The sequence below is a fragment of the Panthera uncia genome, chromosome A2 (assembly GCF_023721935.1).
Source record: "Panthera uncia isolate 11264 chromosome A2, Puncia_PCG_1.0, whole genome shotgun sequence".
Classification (NCBI taxonomy): Eukaryota; Metazoa; Chordata; class Mammalia; order Carnivora; family Felidae; genus Panthera; species Panthera uncia.
In genome coordinates, this window is record NC_064816.1 from 23,812,963 (window position 1) to 23,839,373 (window position 26,411).

Here is a 26,411-nt window from a genome sequence, read left to right on the forward strand (position 1 = left end):
TTTAAAAAATTATCTTTTTTTTTTCCCTGTGAGGCATAATCTGCTATTATTCTCATCCAGTGTATCTTTCATCTCATACATGGTAGTTTGCATCTCTAGAAGTTAGATTTGGGTCTTTCTTCGTATTTTTCATTTCTCCACTTAACATTAAAAATATGGAACACAGCTACAACTTGTGATGCACCTACATCTATGTTGGTTCTGGGTTGGTTTTAATTTTTTTTCCTCCCTCTTCACTATGGGTTGTCCTTTCCTGAAGGGCTTGTAGCCCTCGATTAGATGTCAGACACTGTGAATTTTACCCTGTTAGATGCTGGATAATTTTGTATTCGTATAAACAATTGAGTTTTGTTCTGGTATGCAGTTAAGTTACTTGGAAATGGTTTGATCCTTTTTAGCCTTTCTTTTAAGACTTGTTAGGTGCAAACCAGGCTAGTGTTTAGTGTAGAGGTAATTATTCCCCACTACTGAAAGTAGGCCCTTCTGAGTACTTTACCCAATTATGATATTCTTCTGGTGTGGTTTGTGGGAATAGGCACTATTCCCAGCACTGTGTGAGTTCCCTCTAATCCTTTTGGATAGTTTCCCCCACCCTTGGGTAGTTTCTTCACGTGTGTGCACTCATCAGTACTCAGCTGAGCACCTGAGTGTGTCCCTCTATAGACCACCACGGTTCTCTCTCCAGGCATTGCTCTCTTCTCTGTAGCGTAGCTGCTTTGGTCTCCCAGAATTCTTAGCTATATCTCTTCCACTCAGTGAGTTCACTGGACTCAGTCTGGGTTTCCACTCTCTGCACTGCTGCCTGAAAACCTTCTCAAGGCCATAGCTGGAGCAATCACAGGGCTCAGTCATTTGCTCTCCCTCTCTCAGGGCCATTGTTCTTCAATATCTGATGTTCAGCGTCTTTAAAGCCACAGTTTCATATACGCTGCCTTTTTCTTGCTGTTTCAGGTGAAAAGGTAAAACTATCCTTATTAGTCTAGAATGGCTAGAACTCAATCCTTTAAGGAGATTTATACAATAAGAAGAGTATTTCCTATTTTCCCCACATAGTTGCTTTTTCAGTGCTTTTCTTTCTGTTGCATGGATCCATACTTCCATCCAGTATCATTTTTCTCTCTTGAAAGAAGGTTCTTTAACATTTCTTGTAGTATAGGTCTGTTGGTTATGAAATCTTTTGGCTTTGGGATGTGGCATGCCTGAAAAAGTCCTTGTTTATTTTGTCTTTGTTTTTGAAAGATATTTTCCTGTTTCTTCTCATAAAACAATCCACTGCAATAATAAGAAACAGAAACACAAAATCCAACTTTGATGAGTCCACAAGATCTTTGTATCCTTGAACCACAACATATGAAAATACAATGCAGATGTGGAATAACAGTGACAAGAGTGATGATAGCACATGTAGTATAATGTTTATTATGTCAGCCACCAGTATCCGTCAGGGGCTTAGGAGGCTCAGCAGCAGATTCAAATTAGGTTAATTCAAGGAGGACTTCATAAAGGGACTTTATGCAATTGTGAGCAGGGTACAAGAATAATGCAGTCTCCTAGGGCTAGTGACAGTTAGGGTTGTTACCATCCTAGGCTGGCAGGCTTATGGGAACTCAGAGAGGACTCCTTGAGAGGAGCTGTGACTTCCTGTCAAGAGATGCAGTCAGGCCAAGTCAATTCTTTGAGAGACCTGAGGGCATAAATACTCCAACTTCACTTGCTTCCCTCCCTGATATCATGTGAGAACTCCCCTTTGGCCAGAAGCTACAAGGAAGAGAGCCCATTGATGAAGTACACATAGATTTCACAGGCACAGAAGGATCAGGACAGAGAGTGGCTTTGGAGAGGTAAATGAAGATATCTGGCATTACCTTCTTGGACATTTAAGCTCCTTTACTCCTCCCTCAAATCCCATATATTACTATTATTATTGCCAGATTAACAAACAATGCAAGAAGAAAAACTCAACAAAACTATGATGTCCTGAGTTTACAGTAGTTATTGCCTTCACTAAACAAGAACAAGATGGTCTAAGAATAGGAATGATGATGGAAAAAGGGGGGGAAATTAGCAATAAAAACTGTGATTGGAGCACCTGGCTGGCTCAGTCAGTAAAGCATGTGAATTTGATCTTGGGGTTGTGAATTCAAGCCCTACACTGGGTGTAGAGATTACTTAAAAATAAAATCTTAAAAAAAAACAAAGCCTGTGATAGCTAACCATTTCCCCAAATTAATAGAAGGGTTAGAAGATAACAGTAAGTAAGTTTCCCTGAGACAGAACAAAATATAAGGAAATAAAAAGTAGGAATAAAGAGATAAGAACAATGAAAAACAATTAGGAGTAGAGACCAAATCCACAAGGTTCAACATCTCTCTTTCTGGAGTTCCTGAAAGAAAAAACAGATAATTGTGGGAAGGAAAATGCCAAAGAAAAAAAATCTAAAAAAATACTCCTGATTTGCTGGATTAAGAAGACCACTCACCCCCCCCCCCTTTGAAGTGTGCAGTACAGTGAAAAAGGCCAACATCATACTTTTGAGAAATTTCATAACACCAGGTGTAAATTTAAAAGTGAGTATTGCCATTTGCGACTATGTGGATGGAACTGGAGGGTATTATGCTAAGTGAAATTAGAGAAAGACAAAAATCATATGACTTCACTCATATGAGGACTTTAAGAGACAAAACAGATGAACATAAGGAAGGGAAACAAAAATAATATAAAAACAGGGAGGGGGACAAAACAGAAGAGACTCATAAATATGGAGAACAAACTGAGGGTTACTGAAGGGGTTGTGGGGGGGGGGATGGGCTAAATGGGTAAGGAGCATTAAGGAATCTACTCCTGAAATCATTGTTTCACTATATGCTAACTAATTTGGATGTAAATTTTAAAAAATAAAAAATAAAATTAAAAAAAGTGAGTATTAAATAACAATAATGAAAACTATTAGCTCTTACTAATTTCCAAAGTGATTTCACATTCACAGTCTCACTTTTTAAAGTGTTCACAGATATGAAAATAGATACACTGAATACAATACCTTCAGGGTGATATTCTTCAAACCATTCACAGATGAGTAGCACAGGTCATTAATATTTAGGTGTGTTTGTGTGTGAATACATATGTATAAATGGACAAGTTATTTAGAATGCATGTGCAGTTTCCTGAACTAGATGATCAGTTCTCAGATACAGAGCACGGTTTCTAATTCCTTGCTATGCCGTCCAGGTCAGTTGAAGAAGTGATTAGTCTGGGGCACCTGGGTGGCTCAGTCGGTTGTGTCCAACTTCAGCTCAGGTCATGATCTCGCGGTTTGTGTGTGGGTTTGAGCCCCACATTGGGCTCTGTGTTCACAGCTCGGAGCCTGGAGCCTGCTTCAGATTCTGTGTTTCCCTCTCTCTCTGCTCCTGCCTCACTCACCCTCTGTCTCTGAAAAATAAATGCACATTTAAAAAAAAAAGAAAGAAGTGCTTATCTGGGTGGATCTACATAGCTGACTGATGTGCCAACCAAGCCTGGAGGAAGGAGCTGGGATACAAGGAACAGTGATTGTTTTGCAGCTTGTTTGTATAAACACCCTGTAGGTGCTGTGAATATAGTCACCTTTTCTCATTATGTGTTCCTATGGGCAAGGTTTTAAATCTTCATGATCTTCACATTTCTTCCGGTGGGTTTGGGCTTGATTCACCTTCTTCAAATTCCCTTCTGATACCATAATTCTAGCATTCTGTCAACAAATATAGTATGAGTTAAATGAATCAACTACATCAGTGAGAAGTTGGAGGGGGGGGGGTTCAGTGGAGGGTTTTCCACAAGGCCAAGGGGAGCCGGGTAGGGGAAATGGCCCAAGTAGAATTGTGTAACCAAATCTCCTCAAAAGTCCTCAGGCTTTTGAAGAATTAGTAAAAGGTGGACATAGAATGTAAATGGAAAGTCGAACAGCTCGTCCACCAAGACAGTGGGTTGCAGTTTCCTGTACCCACTGAGACTTTGTGAAAACAACAGTGTTGTAATGACGAGTTTTGCATTCCCAGCTGCTAGAGACGGTGCCAGGAATGGAAATGAAAGCAGCCAGTGGTGGTGACCACAACCCAGAAGCTGAAACCACACTCTAATTTTGCACAAAATTGCCAGTTCTGACTCTTCTTTGCTTATGACTTTTCATTTCAACTGCAAGGATTACATTTAGTTATGTGTAAAATAACATCTTGAGAATAGACCGAAGAAAACCATTTAGCTCCCAGTCATTTGTACTAACCCACAGCATGTCAGTACATTTTCTAATACACTGCTAGGGACACACCCTCCAATATCAAAGTCAGTACAATCATGGGAATGAGAAGTGGAGGGAATACCCAAAGAGGCATAGAAGAAGGACAAGGAGGATGAAAAGGAAGGAGAAAGATGAAGAGAATGAGGAGGAATGAGTTTTTATTTGGGCAAAAAATTTGGACTTACATTCATGTGAATATCTTGACTAATCTTGGAATTAACAATATGTCAAAGAAAATGGTGGGAGCTTGTTATAAAGGTGAGACTAAGCACCAGCTCTGTTGGGCCACCTTACTACTGAGAGTGGATGACCCATAGCTTCAAACTGTTTAGCCCTTTCATCTAAAGACTACTTTTTGTAGGAATAATCATTTTAATTAAAGAAAAAGTGGCTTGAATTTCCAGTAAGAATTTCAAAGTGGAATTTGCCTTCTACTATTTGGCCTCAAGTTTCTCAACGGTCACCTATCCTAGTAATGAGTTTCAACACTTAAAAAAAAAATTTTTTTTTAATCTTCATTTATTTTTGAGACAGAGAGAGACAGAGCATGAACGGGGCAGGGGGGGTCAGAGAGAGGGAGACACAGAATCTGAAGCAGTCTCCAGGCTCTGAGCTGTCAGCACACAGCCCGACGCGGGGCTCGAACTCACGGACCGCGAGATCACGACCTGAGCTGAAGTCGGACACTTAACCGACTGAGCCACCCAGGCGTCCCAACACTTTTTTTTAAGTTTATTTATTTATTTTGGAGGTAGGGAGGGGCAGAGAGAGAAGGAGGGAGAGAATCCCAAGCAGGCTCTGAATGGTCAGTGCAGAGCCCAACGTGGGGCTCCATCCCATGAACCATGAAATCATGACCTGAGCTGAAATAAAGAGCTGATGCTTAACTGACTGAGCCACCCAGGCGCCCCTCAACACTTTTTTTCCTGTAACAATTATGACTTATCCCTTGACTTTACATGCAGTACAGATTGAAGACACAGTTGTTAAACATGAATAAATGAATTAAGCGAATGAGTAGGGAATGCTTGAAAAAAACAGATCTTAGAAATAGGACTTCTACAAAAGTTTTGATAGATCAAATCAGAGCATTTATTTTATCCTGCACCCTATTTTAAAGTTAGTATTTGGGCAGAACAAGCAAACATTTCAGAAAGAACCTCCCAGGAAGATAGCTGAAATTTGACATTTGTAGGACACACACTATACACAGAGAGAATGACATTTTAATGTAATTTATTTGAAATGCTTCCAGAAAAGTTTAAGGCCTTTATACAAAAACATTCATTTCATCAAAACATTCACTTTCTTCCCATAGGCCAGCACTTAACAGACCTCTTGCCTCAACCCACTGGCCAAAGTGGCCGAGGGCTCCTGCAGAGAACGATTCACTCTTTCCCCCATCATCAAGCAACAGGTTCTCAGCTTCTGTCTCCTTCTATCTGCAGCAGTTCATTCACTTGCTAAATCAATAACAATTTGAGAACAAAAGCAATTTTAAATAAACTTGTAATAGAAAAAAAAATTCACCATGTTTAAAATCTATAAATACAGAAATCTGTTTTACAGGGTATAATTGACCACAATATTTTTTTTTCATTTTTGAAAAATAAGTAATATTACCTTGTTTTTATAATGATACATCTTGTCACACAGCTTCTTTGAATGCACATATTAGATGTACATCATAAAATGACAACACAGCGTTTACTGCTTTCTGTAAACTCGAAAGACACAGAAGATTAAAAAAAACTTTTTGGCAATAATTTAGAATCATTACTACTAGTGCTGGTGTGGGAATAATTTTGCACAGGTCATCCTTAATATTTACACTCACAGGGAGCTTTTCTGTGTATTCAGTTAGCTTTTTTTAAGATCTGCAATCTACCCTGCACTGTAAGCCAAAGCTGGACAAAGAGGTTACTAATTTCGCTAACTGATTCTAATTAATCAGAGTTAATTAAAATTGGCCTTTGGAGAATGTAATTATGGCTCTGATCACAGCACAGGGCCAAGGTGGCAAAGTGATGACCCAAAAGCAGAACAGGAAAACCCAAGGCTCTGGCCTTTCTCGGAAGGGCACTAGACCTGGCTTTTCTCTTAATGTTTCCTGTAAGAGGTCATGATGAAGCACTTCTTCCAAATTCTTCTTCTCATATGTTTCTGTGAACAGAGGCATGGACTCTCCTGCAGTCTCTTGCTCAATGCTCCAAAATATGAGTAGGGCTTGGCAGATGAAACAAAACAAAGATGGGCCTTCTCATTATTCTGTCAGATATTCCCAAACCTTTCGAGTTCTATTCTGGTGTTTTAGGCTAGAAATGGCTCTCTACGGCAAGCCAACAACTTTGACAGAGACACACTCCCTCCTCCCGGTGTAACTGCATTTCAGTTCAAGATTCAGAGCTGACGGCTGCTTTTGTGCTGGTCCTTTTAAGGTCAGACACTATTCCACGTCCTAATAGATTATTGCATCAAATATGCACTGGATGACATCGCAAGGTCCACACAGTGCTTCTTGCTTTGCAAAATTAAGGATCCAGAATCCCCAGGGATGTTTTCATGCTTTCTGGTTGGATAACATTGAACCAAGTTCACTGCAAGGATTGATCTTTTCCCATTTTCCTTCGAATACCATCATGATACACAAGTGACTTCCTCATGCCCTTTTTGCAAGGCCCTGTATACTCCATGCCTTCAGCTACCATGTCAAAGAGCTAGAAAAGCACTATAGAAACATGGAAAGACTCTTTTAAGCAATCTACATGGAACAGTAGTTTAGAGATTCTTTTCTAGTTTTAAAATCCAGCAGGACAATTGAAAGTAATTTGTTCAAGTACCCCTCCATCTATCCAGACACTTGTGGAATACAATACAGGGTAACGGTTGCCACAGATCCCAGCTTACACAGACAGATTGGCAGTTACAGTACTAAGGACAAAGGTACAGATACGAGAAACTGGGTCAACACGGTCACAAAAATATTAAAAAGTGCTTCTCCAAACCGTTCCATGTGTGGAATGCAAATACTGTACAGGTAAGACAAAGGGCTACTTCCAGGAAGTACACACGCTTCTGTCAGACGTTGCTTTCAATGTGCCTGCTGTTCCCACAGGAGGAGTCTGTCTGTTCCATGCGCTCACAGTCTAGGCTGACCTCACTCGTGTCCATACTACAGTCTGACTCACTGTCTGATTGGTCCATCTGCTCAAGTTTTGTTTCTCCCTGTGGCTCCCTGCTCCCGGTGGTGGGATTGAGGAACGGTCCCTCGGAGTCCAGCACCCCAGCCTGCCCGGCAGCACACAGCACTGTTTCTTTGGCTTGACGAATACAGTTGAGCCACTGCTGTTTGTTGAAGGTGTCGTTGGCTTGTAGCGAGTGGGTCTGACTTTGGGATCCGTTTTTGAAACTCACTCTGAAGAAGTTTTTAACTAGAAATGAAAAACATGCATAAGAAAGATCAATGGACAGGCAGCTCCCAGGGCAAAGATAACATATATGGTGACATTAACCCCCTGAACCAGAGCAGACATCATTAATTGATTACAAAATGTGTCCCACTGGTCCACGACATGGCTCAGCAATACCCTGTAGCCACCATCAATCAACTGGAGTTGACCTGGAGTTGACACCAGTGTAGCTTTCAGTCGCCCTTGAGGCTAGCAAACGGACATCAGCTTAAACTTGGATGTGTGTTAAAATCCCCTGTGAGCTTATTAAAAACATGTATGCCGAGACCCTCCCCTTACAGGTTTGGATTCAGTAGGTGTAAGATGAGCCTGGTAATCTGGAATTTCCACAACCGCCCCAAGCTAGAGACTTTTCAAGTTGAAGAAGCTCTTTGCAATATCAAAACATGCCCCAAATCCCCCACATTATAGTATATGTACATGGAGTACCCAAATGATTGAGAAGATATGTAAAGACTTATTATAAATTTCATTTCATTTTAAAATAAAATTACAACTACCTCCATAGGAGCTACGTGCATTTGAAAAATGGTAGTGCGCAACACGGAAGACATTTTATTTAGCTTAACTGGCACATAAGGGGCCCCGCATGCCATGTGCAATGCTTGGTTCACAGAAGCGTGTGTGTTCAGTCCCCTTGCACTATCCCTGGAGCCAACAGACTGGGAACCACCACTTTAGATACATTCAGGCTCCCCCTTTGCTCTTGGGCAAGTGCCTTAAGTCCTCTGTGTCTCAGTGTCCTTATTTGTAAAATGGGAGAAACAAAGAGAACCTACCTTATAAGGTTATCATGAGGCCTAAATGTGATAATACATGTAAGTGCTCATACAACGCCTGGCACATAGTCAGTATTCAAGAAATAGAAGCTACTACTACATCACCGCCATCACCACTACCACCAGGGTGGGTGGACTGATGAGTAGGTAAGAGGCAGTACAAATAATTATTTTGAAAATATGATGCCAATGTTAACCCAAAACACTCAAATGTCACTTTCTCAAGGAAGACTTCTCTGATCATTTCCTCTAAAGCAAACCGGCAACTGTTATCCCTATTTATCCCATGCTGGGGTTTAGTTCTCTGAACAGCACCTGAATATTTATGCATCATTTATCTTCCTCTCTTACAATGTAGGCTCCACAGGGGCAAGGAATTTGACTGTTTAGTTGACCAGTGTATACCAGTGCCTCGAACGACACATATAAGACACTCAGTAAACACTGCCATCTTAGCTTCTCTTGGTTAATTTCCTTGTTCATTAAGTCTCAAGTTAGAGAGGTCCATTTGCATAATTACAGATGAATCCTCAACCAGGTGACCATTCTTAAGCCTCTTTAGGGATGAGTCTGCTGGCTCAACAAGAGCCAGCAGTAAGCAGCTGGTATCTACATAGGGGCTATCTGTTAGTAAGCATGCTTTTATCCAATGGAAGGAGACAGAGAAGGGGAATTTAAAGAGCCCCTGTTATGTGCAGACAGGTTCACTTGCAGTATCTTAATCCTTATAGCAACCTGATAAAGTAGTTATGCATACATGCCCATTTTGCAGATGAGAAACTGAGGCTCACAGAGGTTGCACAAGGTTGCACAGTCAGTGAGTGATGAGATAGCACTGGAATGTAGTTTGACTCCAAGGTGATGGCTCCTCTCTTTCCCCCAGCCATCCACTCCTTCTGAACCACCACAACCAAACCCATTCAACAGATCAAAACCGACTGCCATCCGTACTTCTCTCATTGTTGCTAAATGCGCCACGCAGGGAGCCACCCAGCCTCACTTCTCCATCCTGCAGGTCTTCCAGTAGGAGGTCCTTTACAGGGATCGGCTGCCGGTACAACTGGTAGCAGAGCCGCTCATTGTGGGTGACGGCTCGAGTGATCACAAGCACTTCTTGGAACAGGAAAACATGAAGTTTCTAGGAGAAAAGAATCCACAGGATTTCTCTAAGCAACGGTCTAGAAATATTAGTGGACTTCTGTGGAGAAGAGGTCCTCAGGTACCAGGTTCACATTGTATTATGAATTTCTAGGCTCAAATCTACCTCCAGAACAGAAGCTGGGCAACTTGGAGGTATTCCCAGATGCGCCTAGTGTCTTTCACGGGGGAGTGACTCCCTAGGGCCTACAGACATCTGCAACCAGGAATGCGCACTTCAGGGACAACATTCACATTGCAGTTCACAACCTGTGCAGACACACACAGCCTCTGGCTTCCATAAGAAAAAAATAAGAAGGGGGAGTAGAATAAAGGGGCAATGAAAGAAAAAGAAGTTAGTACCCCCACCCCAGCTTTGGTTTGTAGCACCTAATATAATCCTAAGAGATCATATTGAACAATAGTCTATAAAGGATGTGCCTGGCATATCAAAGCCTAATATTAATCTTTGCTTCCCAAACCCATAAAAACACTTGTTTCTTAAACCACAGAGCTGAGTATCAGCTCCATCCAGGCACTCCAACTCAGAACAATGCCCATCCCTGAGGGAACCGGAGCATGCCACCGTAGCCACAGAGAAAGATAATCAAAGCATTGGTCCTTCTCGGTTATGTTAATCTCGGTTATGTTAACCTCAGTTCTCTGAAGAGGTTGTACTTTAAAGGCTGATGACTGATGTGTGTGTTGTGGGCACAAAGAAAATCTCAAAAATAAAGGCTTGTCTCCAACCACATCATGAAAGCCGTTTTGCTGGGTGGAGCTGGGGTACATTGGCTTTATTCCATTCCAAGTGCCAGGCTCATCTCACACTTTGGAAATGCTGATGAATTGAAGTGAAAAGATCTACAACTTTGGCAGCTGGGTTCTGGTTTTCCAGTGGAGATATTTGGGAGCGCGAACCCAGGTGGAAACTCACATTAGAATCTTGATTTGGGGCAGTGGAAGCACATTCAGCATTATCAGACAATTTTATATTTGGGAGAAAAGATGCATCCCCCCATGCCTATGCTCACACACACACACACACACACACACACACACACACACCTGCAGAAATTAAAGCTCAACCACATGTTGGCTGGTGGAAATACAAATGATAATTTTGTACTGGGTGGGAAGAGATTGAGGAGTGGGATTTTGTTTATCAAAAGGATCAAATATTCATTTAAACAGAGTAAAACAAAAAATAACCAAGTTAAGGACTTATTTATTTTTTTTTTTGAGGGGGGAATGTAGAAAGAATGTTGAGACTTTTCTTTTAGGGATGGGGGGAGAAGGGGTTGTCATTGTAAACATGATCAGAGATTTTTACAATGTTTCTACTTCAATCAATCCTTCAGCCAAGGTAGGCAATTTGAACGCAGATTGTCTGGAAAATCTTTGAAAAACGTCCCTTATTTATGAGTGTTCACTGAGAATTCCCCTCCTTAGTCTCAGCTCCTTTTAGTTCTCAAACGATTGAGCTTTTCTCTTGATACAGGACTTAGTTCCTAATGACTTCCAAAATTCTGTTGGGAAAAACAACTAAAACAAACCTCCCACCCCAACTACTATCTTTGTTTTAAAAAATCTATTGCTTGAAATATGAACTAGAGTTCATCTTTAATGCCCTAGGCACATCCAACCAGAGAGTCTCAGTCCTTGATTGATGGACAGAAAGATAATACGCTCTCATCTCAGAAGTGATAAATCTTCCCAATTATTTCCCACAGGGCTTTTGACAAAGAATGTTCAAGAAGTCGGAGTATCAGACATTAGAAGTCCACTGGTGCTTTCTGAAAATCAGCAAGAAGCAGAATGTAGCTTTCTAGCAATCAGTAACTCTAGTCAAACAGAAACACTTCTTCAAGCAGTGGCCTGTGACCTGTCTTATTACCTCTGTTGCACCAGCAGTTGGATGGATCCCTAGTAGCTCTGATAATGGGTGCTTATGACATACACTCAGTGATTTCAAATAGCATTTCCAAGCCTGCTTACAAATGCTACTCCATACTCCAGGTCAAAGGTTGTCCTTTGAATCATCAAAGCTTTATTAAGAACTATTCAATCTAGTTTTGGCTTCCCTTCTAAGGGTTGACTAGATACTGAAGATGAAATACAATGCAAGTGGAGATTCTCTTTCTCAATGGCTTTCTCAAAATTGGATTTAAATATATATTATCTATAATAAAATCTACACATTATATATACATTTTTATGTATAATACATAGAAATTATATACATATTAGCATTAATTTCTATTGCTTATACATAAAAGTAGCCTGATGAGTTAAATGAATTTTGAACTCCCATAAAATTCAAATCCATTCTTTTTTATACAAACATTCATTCATTCATTCACTCACTCATTCACCTAACATTACTGAGTGCTTAGTACGTGTCAGGTCCCCATAATTGGTGCTGGGGATTAACAAGACACAGTCTCCACCCTAAAAGATTATAGCATAATGGACGATAGTGAGAGACAGATGGATAATTACAACCCATGGCAGTTAAGTGCTCTAGGGAGATCTGTCCAAGTTGCTATGTAGGAGAGGAGGAACAAATTCAATATCTACTCAGGAATAAAAGTCAGGAAATTGGGCAGAGTTAGATATGCAGCCAATAGAGGGTAGGTTATTGTTTTAAAAAAACAAAAACTGGTCTTAAAATAGCAGTCTGTGGATGGGTACCAATCCATAAAAACGCAAAGAATTTCTCATAAAGCTAAGAGTTTTAATTTAAGAGCTGTTTTTCTGTTTCCTGCTTTTAACAACCTGTTCAAATCACCCTGGTTTTCTGATATCAAAGTGGGAGGAGATGTTAACTGTTCTGTATTTGTTGTTGAAGGTCATGATCAAACAAAATACATAGTTGGCAACCCTATGTTGGTTTCCAAAATTCTTCCTGAAAATGTATTGGTTGTGAAATTTTAAAATATGTATATTACTTTGTGTAATATATATAAGTTAGAAACAGACAACCCATATTATTTATAAATTATATGTGTAATATAGAAATACATATATACAAGGTATATAACTAACTAACTATATAACTATAACTATAATTATAACTATATATATATATATATACATATATATATATATAGGATCCTGTGATATAAAAAAACACTGGAAAGCAATTTTTGTCTGAAGATGCTTGATGGGGAAGGCACAGTAGCAGGAGGCTTAGCATCAAATGGCTTAAGTGTTGGGGGAGGCCCAGGAGGAGACCACTGAAGAAGAGGAGCCACTCACCACGCCTCGGTTGTTCTTCAGTTCTCCATGACAACACAGCACTCTCGAGCTGTCGATTAGAGAGTCTTTCTGGCCTTCTTCCAAGTAAAGAAGCCGCTCTTTATAATAGCGGCACTCAGATTCCCCGGTCTTGGTGTTGATTTCTGCCACGATTCCCTGAATGATGTTTATCTGTGGAAACAAAGAAGACAGTAGGAGGAAAGTAAGCAAACCATCCACACCAAGAAGTACCAGGGGCTCAGCCTAGAAGGTCACCAAGATAGATTTGCATCTAATTCTGAGATTCTGTTATCTAACTTGCTGTTTTGGGAAACAGCAAAAATAAATAAATGCTTTTAATATATTGTGCTATCCATCTATACATGTACACACAGATACACATATTCACACATATATATTTATATACAGATACAGATATTTGTTTATAAAACTGATGTTGATGCATACTTCTATTTGAGAGGAAGAGATATACAGTTTTCAATGTGCAGGACTCATAACTACTGAGCTTTATGTTGCACATTTCCTAAAACATGCTTACAATGTTGAAAACATAGGCATATAAAAACTTCAGCCAAGGAGAAAAAACAAAGCAAATGTAGTAGCCCAAGAAGGGAACATCTTTGGGGATTCGAACTCAGTTTCAAGGTCTCTCTACAGGTACTCAATCTAACGTACAAACAGTATTTGCAAATTGGGTGTGAAGAAATGGTTTGGATATCTTTTTAGTGATAAACATAAATGATTTATAAAGGACAGAGAACTAGAAATAGAAAGAAAAGACACTAGGCATCACGATGGGAACCATTTGTCTATATACATACACTCATACCCATGCCCAAAGCACATGTAAATAAATTAGGGGTAGAGATTTCAGAGCAATGGTGGATGTACTGTTGTTAATACAGAATGAAACAAAACAAAGCAACAAGAATACAGCACTCATACACAATCAGTGGGCATTTATTTTGATGTGTTGTTGTTCTATCACATGAATATGTCTAAAAGTTAGAAAATGCTAAAAACCAAAGGAACAAAAAATTAGTTGAGTAAAAACTCAATGACACCAATCAAAGGCAAAATGATGACTTCCTCAGCAGGGCCCTCTGTCCTCTAATAGTGAAAAGACCAACAGTCCCATATTTCTCATGGTAGTATTTTTTAAAAGTTTTTATTTAAATTCCAATGAGTTAAGATACAGTGTAATATCTTCAAGTGTACAATGTAGTGTGATTCAACACTTGCATACCACACTTGGTGCTCATCCCAGCTGCCCTCCTTAATCCCCATCACCTATTCAACCTATCCCCCACTCACCTCTCCTGTTTGTTCTCTATAGTTAAGAGTCTGTTTCTTCATTTGCACCTTTCTTTCTCTTTCCCCTTGCTGGTTTGTTTGGTTTCTTAGATTCTACATATGAGAAAATCACATGATATTTGTCTTTCTCAGACTTATTTCCCTTACTTAGCATTATACCCTCTAGCTCCATCCAGGTCATTGCAAATGGCAAGATTTCATTCTTTTTTTGTGGCTGAATAATAATCTTGTGTGTGTGTGTGTGTGTGTGTGTGTACATACACACACACACACACACACACACCACATGTTCTTTATCCATTCATCAGTTGATGGATGCTCGCACTGTTTCCATATCTTACCTATTGTAGATAATGCTGCTGTAAACACTGGGGTATATGGGTTCCTTTGAATTTGCATTATTGCATTCTTTGGGTAAATACCTAGTAGTGCAATTGCTGGATTGTAGGGTAGTTCTGTTTTTAACTTTTTGAGGAGCTTCCACAACGTTTTCCAGAGGGGCTGCGGCAATTTGCACTTCCACCAACAGCGCAAGAGGGTTCCTCTTTCTCTACATCCTCACCAACACCTGTTGTTTCTTGTGTTGTTGATTTTAGTCATTCTGACAGGTGTGAGGTGATATCTCATTGTGGTTTTGATTTGTATTTCTCTGATGATCAGTGATGTTGAGCATCTTTTCTTATGTCTGTTGGTCATATGGAAAAATATCTATTCATATCTTCTGCCCATTTTTAATTGGATTATTCATCTTTTGCGTGTTGAGTTTTATAAGTTCTTTACATATTTTGGATACTAACCCTTTATCAGATATGTCATTTGTAAATATCTTCTCCCATTCTGTAGGTTGCCTTTTAGTTTTGTTGGTTATTTCCTTCGCTGTACAGAAGCTTTTTATTTTGATTAAGTCCCAATACTTATTTTTGCTTTAGTTTCCCTTGCCTCAGGAGACATATATAGAAAGAAGTTGCTATAGCCTATATACATCAAAGAGGTTACTGCCTGTGTTCTCCCCTAGGATTTTCATGATTTCAAGTCTCACATATAGGTTCTTAATCCATATTGAGTTTTTTTGTGTGTGTATGGTGTAAGAAAGGGTCCAGTTTCATTCTTTTGCTGTCCAGTTTTCTGAATACCATGTGTTGAACAAACTGTCTCTTTCCCATTGGATATTCTTTCCTGTTTTGTCAAAGATTAGTTCACCATATAGTTGTGGGTTCATTTCTGGGTTTTCATTCTGTTCCATTGATCTATGTGTCTACTTTTGTTCCAGTCGACACTGTTTTGATCACTATAGCTTTGTAATATAAACTTGAAGTCTGGAATTCTGATGCCTCCAGCTTTACTTTTCTTTTTCAAGGTTGCTTTGGCTATGTGGGGTCTTTTGTGGTTCCAAACAAATTTTAGGATTGTTTGTTCTAGCTCTATGAAAAATGCTGGTGGTATTTTGATGAGGATTGCATTAAATGTACAGACTGTTTGGGGTAACATAGATATTTAAACAATATTTGTTCTTCCAATCCTTGAGCATGGAATGTCTTCCCATTTCTTGGTGTCATCTTTAATTTCTTTCATCAGTCAGTGTTTTACAGTTTTCAGAGAAGATGTCTTTCACCTCTTTAGTTAGGTTTATTCCAAGGTATCTTAATATTTTTGGTGCAATTATAAATGTGGCTGATTCCTTAATTTCTCTTTCTGCTGCTTCATTATTGCTGTATAGAAAATCAACCAACTTCTGTATGTTGATTTTGTATCCTGAGACTTTACTGAATTTGTTTATCAGTTCTGGCAGTGTTTTGGTGGAGTTTTTTGAATTTTCTATATAGAGTCTCATGTCATCTGTAAATAGTGAAAGTTTTTCTTCTTCCTTGCAGACTTGGATGTCTTTTCTTTAAGAAAATTTTTTTTTAACATTTATTTATTTTTGAGAGACAGAGCACGAGGCGGGAGGGACAGAGAGGGAGACACAGAATTGGAAGCAGGCTCCAGGCTCTGAGCTGTCAGCACAGAGCCCAAAACAGGGCTTGAACTCACAAACTGCAAGATCATGACCTGAGCCGAAGTTGGAGGCTCAACCGACTGAGCTACCCAGGTGCCCAGATACCTTTTCTTTCTTTTTGTTGTCTGACTGCTGTGGCTAGGACTTCTAGGACTATATTAACTAACAATTGTGAAAGTGGACATTCCTGTCTTGATCCTGACCATTGAGGAAAAGCTCTCAGTTTTTCCTCATTGAGGATATTAGTTGCGGGTTTTTCACATATGGCCTTTATGATTTTAAGGTATGTTCCCTCTAAACCTACCTTGTTGAGGGTCTTTATCATGAATGGATGTTGTGCTTTGTCAAATGCTTTTTCTGCATCTGTTGAAATGATCCTATGGTTCTTATCCTTTTCTTTATTAGTATGGTGTATCACGCTGATTGATTTGTGAATATTTAGCCACCTTTGCAACCCAGGACTTGTGGTGGTATTAATAGGAAAGAACTTAATAGATGAGAAATGTTAATAAGGACTCTCCTTGGTCACTTAATGGTTACTTAATGGAAAAACAAACCAATAGCTGAAAAGCAAGGTTTTAAAAGAGGCCTTTACTCCATGAGAACTTACCACATCTTATAATCTGTTAAATTGGCAGTAAAATCTAAGTGTTAAGTAATTATTTTTCACATGCTAATGAAATGATACCTTCTGCCCAAAGCCAATTGGATAGAAACTTCTACCCGGTTATAACTTTGGCACTTCCACGCAAGTCTGACATAAGATCTTACAGCTCTGCGCTGAAGTCTGGTGACTGTATCCTATGAACAGATGCATAATCTGTATACTTCTGTAGCTATTACAAGTTTCAAAGCTCATTTATTCTTTCCTCTATTTCCCAAAGTTTGGTGGTAGCACTACTTTGACAATAAAAAAAATAACGTATCATTTAAAGAAAAAACCAGGGTTTTTGTATCATAAAACAATCCTTTTGGACTTTAATGTCAATCTGGCATTAAATATAAATCCTATGAAATTAATCCTAGTTTTATTAACATAAAACAATAAAAAGAACACTTTTGTCCATAAACTTTCTCTGTTTTTTTTTTTTCTCCCCTCTTGGTTTTGGTTTTCAAATATGACTGATTATTACTTTCAAAAACAAACAAAAAAAGAAATTTCAGGGGTGCCTGGCTCAGTTGGTTAAGAGTTCAACTCTTGATATCAGCTCAGGTCATGATCTCATGGTTCGTGAGTTTGAGCCCTGCGTTGGGCTCTTTGCTGATGGCATAGAACCTGCTTGGGATTTTCTCTCTGGCCCTCCCCTGCTTTCTCTCTTCCTCTGCCTCTCTCTCAAAATAAATAAATAAACTTAAAAAATTAAAAAAAAAAAAGAAATTTCACAACACATACTAAAGCCATGACTCATCCTTCAAATTAATTCAATTAATCCTTGTTGATCATGGGTTCAGTGTGGAACTAGATGGCAGCATTCAAAGAAGTGAGACAGGGTCCTTGCCCTCAAGAAGCTTAAAAATATATGGGAGGTATCTGACAAATTGTTTTATGCCTACCTTAATCTTTTTTTTCTTCTTTCAGTAGGCTTCATGCCCAGCATGGAGCCCAATGTGGAGCCCAATGTGGGCCTGAACTCATGACCCTGAGATCAAGACCTGAGCTCAGACCGATGCTCAACCAACTGAGCCACCCAGGCACCCAGTCTACTTTGATCTTTTACCTTATTACATTTTTAATATGTAGTGGAATCCATACTTTTCCCTTATTTTTAAACCAGTAGCATTAATTGCTGTGGCTCTTCTTAGAGTTTACTATTACTAGGTATACCTGTAATTAACTGGGTCTTGAGTCAATTTTCTGAGTTTGGTATAGGTATCCAGGAAACCAGAAAGATGATGTACTAAATACATGTTCACTTCCTAATTTAACTCAGAAACTGAACAGCTGGCACATCACATGAAGGTTAATAAGCTCAAACACTGCAGTGGTTCCTTGGGCAGCTATGACTACTGTCAAATGCTACGTCTTTCTTTGATGTTTGAAAAAATAGAGACAAAACAATAGAATATATCAGTGTAATTCCACATTCTTTGTGGACATTAAAATAGCACCTCCGGGTCTGCTTTCATTTATTAAAATACTGTCTTTTAGTTATATCCACCTGTACACCATAAGCATCTAATCTTTGCACTGGTTGTTGAGCGGAATTTATTTTGTAGAACTGCAGCAAGAAATACAGTTGAATATAGCAGACTGCATTGCAAATAGTCACAGTAGCTTCGCATTTAAGTTAAATTTATTGTTGCATCTCTGATCAGGGTTCAAACCAAAGGGAAACGACTGGTAAAGCAAGATGATGATAGATATCTGGTAACAGAACAAGGGTTAAACCCACACAGGCTGTAATCGTCATCCTCGAAGTGAAATCTGAAAACCCTGTCTAGTTCCTTGAGCGGTAATATCATCTATTCGTAGGCTTATGACATGAACCAGGAATAGCAGCCAGCACTGCAGGAACAGCAGGACTGTTCTCATTGCTTCCAGTGATTTTTTTTTTTTTTTTTTTAAGGAGCTAGGGAACAGGGGCGGGCAGAGGGAAAGGACGGTCTGCCAGATCAGGTTTGGGCTGAAACGTTCCTTAGAATTTAAAATGTTAAACAACCAGACCTCTGGAATTTCTGAATATCCTAAGTTCTATTTAAAAATGTTCTCTTTTGGGGAAAATGTCTATCAACCCTCCAAAACACTATGAAGAAATTCTAATAAAAACGTGGTAGTTTATGCACTGCAGTAAAAGCAAGGCCTTTTTTTAGACCTAATCAGAGGACTGGACAATTGGATGTAGGAGCAATTTATTAACAGTTCTCTGATCTTCCCCTTTTCAGAGGTGGAAAATTTATTCAGGGAATCTGTAATTCAAGCTACATTGGTACTATGGGTTTTATGTTTATCAAGCATTCACAATGTACCCAAGAGTGCAGGGCTAAATATTTCTGCCCATCTGGGGTAATGCCCAGAGGAATTTGAAAAGACAAAAACATCATCAACAACAACAATGAAAACACCCCACAAAAAACATTGCTGTGCTTCCATGTATAAATGGGCATTAGGAAGACTTGCTTTGCAGACATTTTGAAATACAGCTATTCCATGCTTCACACACAAATCTGCCTGAATAACTAGGTGCAGATTCAACTTGTAAAAATGACATCACATTTTTTGCACTAGGGAAACCGGTCCATCCTTTCATATTGCAAACAATTATATTCCTATCTGTTTTTAAACCCAAGCTTTAGCTCACTGGGGGATCTTGGAAACAGCATTATTCTTTCATGCTGCATATTAAAAAGAAGAAATCTTAACAGTAAACTCAGAGCAAACTCACGTGCTTCAAAAAAGTAATTATTTAGACTAGCTCGAGCTCCCTGTTGTTTTCATTCCTGCAGACCACACACTTGCTGGGATGAAATATGGAGAGGAGGCAATGCTACTGTACTCGTCCCAGTAATAAAAACAGACATGATGAAGTGAGATGGGCCTCATACCCAGTGCCTGTGTCCCCCCATCTATGCAGGACTGGGGACCTGGTCTGTGTGTGTCTGCCATTAGTCAAGAGAGTCTACACTCTTCACTATCCCTACAAGGAGGCACCTGGCCCAGCTCGGCACCAGTGAGGCCCTCTCCACAAAGCCTGGTGGCCCCAGATAGCTTTCTGCAATTCTACAGGCAAGGGGAACTCAAAGAAGCATCTAGGCTTTCAGCTCCGTGGTGCAGGAGCATAAAGAAGTGGAAGAGGCACAGGATTTGCAGTCCACACCAGCAGAGTTCAGACACAAACCTCATCACTTGCTGGTTCTGGCTCTAGGCAAGTTATTTAAGCCCTCCAAGGCTTATCTGGAATATGGTCCTAATAGGGATAGCTATCTCATAGGTTATTATAAGGATTAAATGAGATACATAACCTACAAAGCAATTATATAAAGCTAATTTACTACGTATTCAAGATATGCCAGCAGGTATTGCTATAATTATTATTGTCGTGATTACTACTTATTATTATTATTGGAGAAAATAGGCAGTTTGTTCAGCAGGTTTCATGGACTTTGATTTTCAAGTCATCTATGCAAATCCTCTTTCTGTTCAATATTCAGTCAGGGAATGAGCCCTTTGAATTAGTCTCGAAGGCTCCATCCCTGTGGCTCCTGCCTGTGTGTGTTTCCATGACTGCATGCCTGGACCTCTGCAGCATCCTCTCAACTTGCTTCCTGCCCCTGGTCCCTTCCTTCTCTGTCCCCCATCCTGCAGACAAGGACAGTAATGTGCCCACGTTTCCACAGCTTGTCAGTGATAGAGCTGGGCTGTGAACCCTGAATCCCAGCTACTTAGAAAACAAAAGAGAGGCAACTGGATAGCTTAGTCGGTTAAATGTCCAACTTCAGCTCAGGTCATGATCTCACAGTTTGTGAGTTTGAGCCCCGCCTTGGGCTCTGTGCTGATGGCTCAGAGCCTGGAGCCTGCTTTGGATTTTCTGTGTCCCCCACTCTCTCTGTCCCTCCCCCACTCAAGCTCTATCTCTCTCTCTCTCTCAGAAATGAACATTAAAACAAATTTAAAAAAAAAGGAAAAAAGACAAACAAAACACAACAAAGGAAACATATCTCAAATTGATATTTAAAATCCTCATAACCAGATCTGAACTCCCATCCTCAGCCTTCTCTTCTGCTGCTTCCTCAGAGTATCCTCTTCTCTGGGCAGACTGATCCAAAGTATTCCCCAGACATTACCTGTCCTGTCATTTCTCCATACCTTTTCTCAGGCCACTGGTTCCTCCTGGCCTGCCATTGCCTCCCTGTCCCGCAGAGCACCCCAATCAGACCCAAGCTCTCTGGACAGAACACTCACCGTTTACAATATTCTCATGATATGGACCCATTTTTCCTGGTCTTCTCTTGCTACTAAGAATCTATCTCTCCCCATATTTAATGAACATTTGCTGGTGAGCAGGACGTTTGATTAGGTCCCTCACTGCAATCAGAGGCCGAGGAGAGCTGGATCTGAAATAGGTGTCAACTTCACAAATAGGTTCAGGGGCTAAGGGAAGAGGCAACTCCCATTTGCTAACTACACAAAGACATTCAATTTAAAATCTCCAGAGATCTTAACCCTCACAACCATTGTAATAAACATTACAGTTTATTATTAATCGTAATTACAGATCAGAGAGGCACCTGTACAGAAGCAAGAACTTTTAGAAATCAAAGGGACCTTAGAGTGTATTTCATGTAAACACTGCATTTTATAGGTTAGGAGAATGAGGCAGAGAGAGAAGAAGTGACTTGCAAAATAAAAACATGACTTGGCAGCTTCCAAGCTTAGAAGCCAAGCCCCCTGGGTCCCATCCATGTCCCCAGAGACCCTTCACTCACCCAATCTCCTAGACATTATGGGAGAAAACAACAAGGGAAAGAGAGGAAGAAACAGATGAACTTACAGCCTCTTCCAGGTGCTGCTGATCTGGATTATCATTTGGTGTGTGTCTCAAGATTTCTCGAAGAAGCAGAGGGTATTTCACTAGACGGCTTCTTGGAATATCAAGAAAATTCCAGAGATCCAGTTTGCGGCTAAAGGGGGATTCTAAACATCGTTGCAGGAAATCCTGGACTCGGTGATCTTGTTTTTTGTGGTCCAGCAGAGCCTTGGCGGCTACTTGATTGCTGCAGTAACTGTCGTAGGAGCTGAGACAAGGCAGCTAAGAAAAAAACATCAACGGAGGCTTGGAGTGTGGAACTAATTGTGCTCTGAAGCTATGAGCTAGTATCACATGTGGGGACTGAACAAAACTGGTCTCCAGGCCCGGCCAACATTCCCTTATCTGCATGGCTGGAGGAGACAGACTAGTGGAATTTTCAACCAAGACTTTTTTTTTAAGTTTATTTATTTTGAGAGAGCGAGTACATGAGCTGGGGAGGGGCAGAGAGAGAGGGAGAGAAAGAATCCCAAGCAGGCTTCGTGCTGTCAGCACGGAGCTGACTTGGGGCTCAAACTCATGACTCGTGAGATCATGACCTGAGCCAAAATCAAGAGTTACACCCTTAACCAACTGAGCCACCAGGCACCCTTAATAGAACTTTTTAAATAGCAGGGAATGAACAGTTTTAGGCTTTAGCTTGCTTGAGGGACAGTTATTTTCTTAGTTGTGTATTTACTTTCTTGATTGTTAAGACCCCATCGTAATTTGTTCGCGTTTCTGCCAATCTAAGCTAGGAGCAAAAGAACCAGAATAACTGTATACGCATGCAACTCAAAATTTTCCTGAATTTCCAAAAGTATCTGGTGAGGGGAAAGCCTCCTATCTTTAAAAAACAAAACAGGATTTCTTTTAAAATTATTCATAAGAAACTCATCTAGAAGACCTAGTGGCATAAAAAGAAAGCAAAGTGTCAGACTCTAGAGCCCTTTGCATGGCTCCATGCAAGCATCTCTATATTAGTTTAAGGTTACCTGATTCCAAGGTGGACTAATTATGAAGAACTCCAGGAACTTAAAGCAAAAGTACAATTAGTAAAAGATTAGATGCGGGAAGCATTTAGAAACATCTTTTAAATTAGATTCTTGGCTGTACCTAATGGTTAACATCACAATACCATGCAAAGAACAATTTAAGCTTAAAGACTTCGGAACACTTCTACTCCTCTATCTTCCTTCCAGCAAAATACTAATTTCCCTGATATGTCCCATCAGTCACATTATGCAAACACAGAGTCAGAGACCCAGTGAAAGGGCTGTTCATCTCCCTTTTCCACACCTCCCTATTAGTGGCACCCAAGACTCACCGTCTTAATGCATAGGCTGTCAGCTCCCAGAAAGGTAGCAGAAACAATAAAATGCAGCCAATGGCACCCCCTGTGTTTGCTTCTCTCCCTTGGATTAAGAAGCCACATTTACCAGGACACCTGCCCTATGGAGGGATTCAGTGCAAGAGGGGCTTTAATTTCTGCATCCTCAACACTTTGCATTGGACCTACCATTCAGCAGACATTCAAACTTTATATTCCAAATGAACAAATAAATGAATGCTTAATAGTTACCAGATTAGGTAATATTTGATGGTCTGGGAACATGGCTTAAAAATAAATTGTGGCAACATCTGAACAATGGGTCAAAGTATAAATATTGTGGTGTTTTTTTGGTACCTCTTACTGAAATTATTTTCTCAGCAACTGAAACCAAACAAAGGTACCAAGGAAGTAATGTTTAAGTCCACTGTTGAGTTTCACATTCTTTGGAAAGGTCTACCTTCCTTATGTGTCATAAACACAAAAAACAAAAAACAAAAAAACACAAACCTTTGTGTTAAAAAAAGAGCTGCAGAAATTCTTTCCTCAACCTTATATCTGAAAGTAAATGATAATTGCTACTTACACACACACATACACACACACCCCAGATGTGGTATTGTGGCTTGTAATTTAGATTTTCAGAGTTAATTAAAAAGAGCTTCAGGCCCTCTTAATTTCATTTCCACTTCCTCGCCTTTTGAAAAGACCTGGAAATGCCGAATGTTTTCATTACAGAGAAACAAATCAGCAGTAACTGTCGGATGTATACTAGTGAGGAACTCCAACCACACTGCTGCTCACCGTCCAGTGGGCCATTCCTCTCTGATCCTGCCATTCCTGCTGCCATGGCAACCCAATCCAGCTCTGGTCCTGTGTCCACACCTGACTGGGTGCTCATTTCCTGGGCAAGACCTGAAAGGCTATCTGGTTCAACCCACTGGCTAGAAAAGGCCACAAGTGATCTGTAACTTGTTAGAGAATGAAGAATGTTCACATCTTGGTTCCCAAATACATGCACATTCACTTATATAAAACATGAGAGGTGATAACACAGTGGTTAAGAGGGCAGACTCTGGAACCAGGTATAATTATGTTTCAAAGCCTAACTTGGACAGTATCAGGTGACTCTTCTGAGCCTCAGTTGCCCCACTTGCAAAAGGCATATACTATTTTTTAATGAGATAAGGCAGATAACAAGTATGTGAGCCTGGTTTCTGGTTAAGAATCAGTAAGTACTTGGGGCGCCTGGGTGGCTCAGTCAGTTAAGCATCCAACTTTGGCTCAGGTCATGATCTCGTGGTTTGTGTGTTTGAGCTCCGCCTTGGGCTCTGTGCTGACAGCTCAGAGCCTGGAGCCTGCTTCGGATTCTATGTCTCCCTTTCTCTCTGCCCCTTCCCAGCTCAGACTCTGTCTCTCTCTCTCCCCCAAATGAGCCTGGAGACTGCTTCAGACTCTGTGTCTTCCTTCCTCTCTGCCCCTCCCCAGCTCACATTCTATCTCTCTCTCTCTCTCTCAAAAATAAATAAACATTAAAAAAAAAACAAAACAGAATCAGTAAGTACTAGCTATTGTTATTATTTATCCCTGGGATATTTTTACTGCAGAAATTGTGGTTTAGAGAAACAAAACCACTTGCTCAGCTAGAGACAAAACCGGCCTGAAGCATGTTCTTCCCCCACCCTTCCCCCCAAAGCTCTGAACTACACAACATGTCTTTAAATAGACTATTGAGAACTTATAAGGGAAACTCTTTCACTTTTAGAAATTCTTTCTAACTCCCTAACATTGTGAAAAGCAATAGAACAAATCTGTTTTTTGCTTCCATGCACTCTGCCTCTCCCTATACAATTAAAATGGAATTAGAACCAAATTAACACAAGAACTTGCTGCTTGGAGAACTTATCAATTATTTTATTACTGAAAAAATGTTAGCATGAAGGTAAGTCACTTGGGAGGTTGTTTCTGTGCGATGGAGGGGTGAATGAAATCAGGCCTACCCGCCTAGGAGACAGATCCTCAGTGACCACAGTGGCTCCCTGAGAAAACCACCACTCTGTTTTAGGTCTTCAAAGTACAAGTAATTGATTCATCTAAGGTCAAAAGGACTGGTCAGGCATGTCCCACTTGGGAGGCTCATTTGTTTAAAAGGGTTTCTTTTTTCACCTTTTTTTCCTTGAGGGAGTTGGAAGCTGGGGGGGGGGGCGGCAAATAAATCAATTTTTCATGGGTCGAATGGGCTCTGACTTTTTCTCATTCAAAGTCCACTCAGATGTTTATTTTGTTCTGTTAAAAAGACCAGAACTCAAACAGATGTACCACTTGGTTTACAGTTCCCACTCGCATGCACACATCTGCAGTTTAAAGAGGGAAAACATTTAACAGCTCGTGGGGCCTGATCAATAAGGGCCATTCTCATGAGGCCTGGTCACAATGGGCTGGTTGTTTAATCTTGGGCTGCTCTTCAAGCTGCAAGTCCTCATGTGATGTCTGAAGGGTTCAGATAGCAATGGGGGTAGTCACATTTCCTCTGAGTGTGTACAGAAAAGAGCTGCAAAAGCTGCCCCCAGATCAAACCAATTTCCTAATAAAAGTGGCAGACATTTATTTCAGAAAAAGTTAATTATGAGGCAAACACCAACACTTTTGCTTCTGGCATGAACTGACAATTTGTACATGATGCCTAAGGAAACCATGTTGTCCTATGTTGCCTTCTCATCAAACACAGAGCAGGCATCCTGCTAATTCTGGTGTGCAGCCTCATTGTCCCCCACCCCCCCTCCCTGGCCATCAAAGCAGCCCACAGACTCAGGAAGTTTAAGAAATATTGAGGCAGAATCTCTCTTCTCATGACACCTTCTCTGTCTCCAGCTGGCTGGCTTTCTTTAGAGAAATTTCTTTGAAGGCTAAAGAAGTTAAAACATCTACCACAGCTTATAATAAAATGAAAGTCAAAAATATAAGATGAATGCCTCTCCTGAAATATTAAGGCACATTTTCTAAATTATTCATCTCAGAACATTGCTTGTCTTTCAGGTGTCCTTGGGATATTTTGGCCCCAGTGCTAAAATTGACTTGTGAACTAAAGCTATCTCAGTCATGAAACCCTCAAAATTTCTTGATCAAGGAAGTAATTGAGAAGCAGAAGTTAAGGGAACCTGGGTGGCTCAGTAGGTTTAGCATCTGACTCTTGATTTCAGCTCAGGTCATGATCTCACGGTTCGTGGATTCAAGCCCTGTGTCGGGCTCCTTGCTGACAGTGCAGAGCCTGCTTGGGATTCTCTCTCTCCCTCTCTGCCCCTCCCCTGACTCTCTCAAAATAAATAAAAAACTTAAAAAAAAAAAAA

At 40.2% G+C, this 26,411-nt stretch overlaps 1 protein-coding gene across 7 annotated transcripts in view; it reads right to left on the minus strand.

Annotated features, from left to right (window-relative positions):
- Positions 1-5,492: 5,492 nt before the first annotated feature.
- The window catches only part of ARHGEF3 (Rho guanine nucleotide exchange factor 3), a 306,479-nt gene continuing 285,560 nt past the window's right edge, over positions 5,493-26,411 (minus strand). For all 7 annotated transcript variants that reach the window (XM_049640756.1, XM_049640760.1, XM_049640757.1 and 4 more), the window contains 4 exons: positions 21,720-21,977; positions 12,921-13,091; positions 9,474-9,660; positions 5,493-7,704 (listed from right to left, as the gene is read on the minus strand). In XM_049640756.1, the coding sequence (XP_049496713.1) occupies positions 7,352-7,704; positions 9,474-9,660; positions 12,921-13,091; positions 21,720-21,977 (969 nt within the window). In that variant the 3' untranslated portion in view covers positions 5,493-7,351. The remainder of the gene's footprint in view (positions 7,705-9,473; positions 9,661-12,920; positions 13,092-21,719; positions 21,978-26,411) is intronic.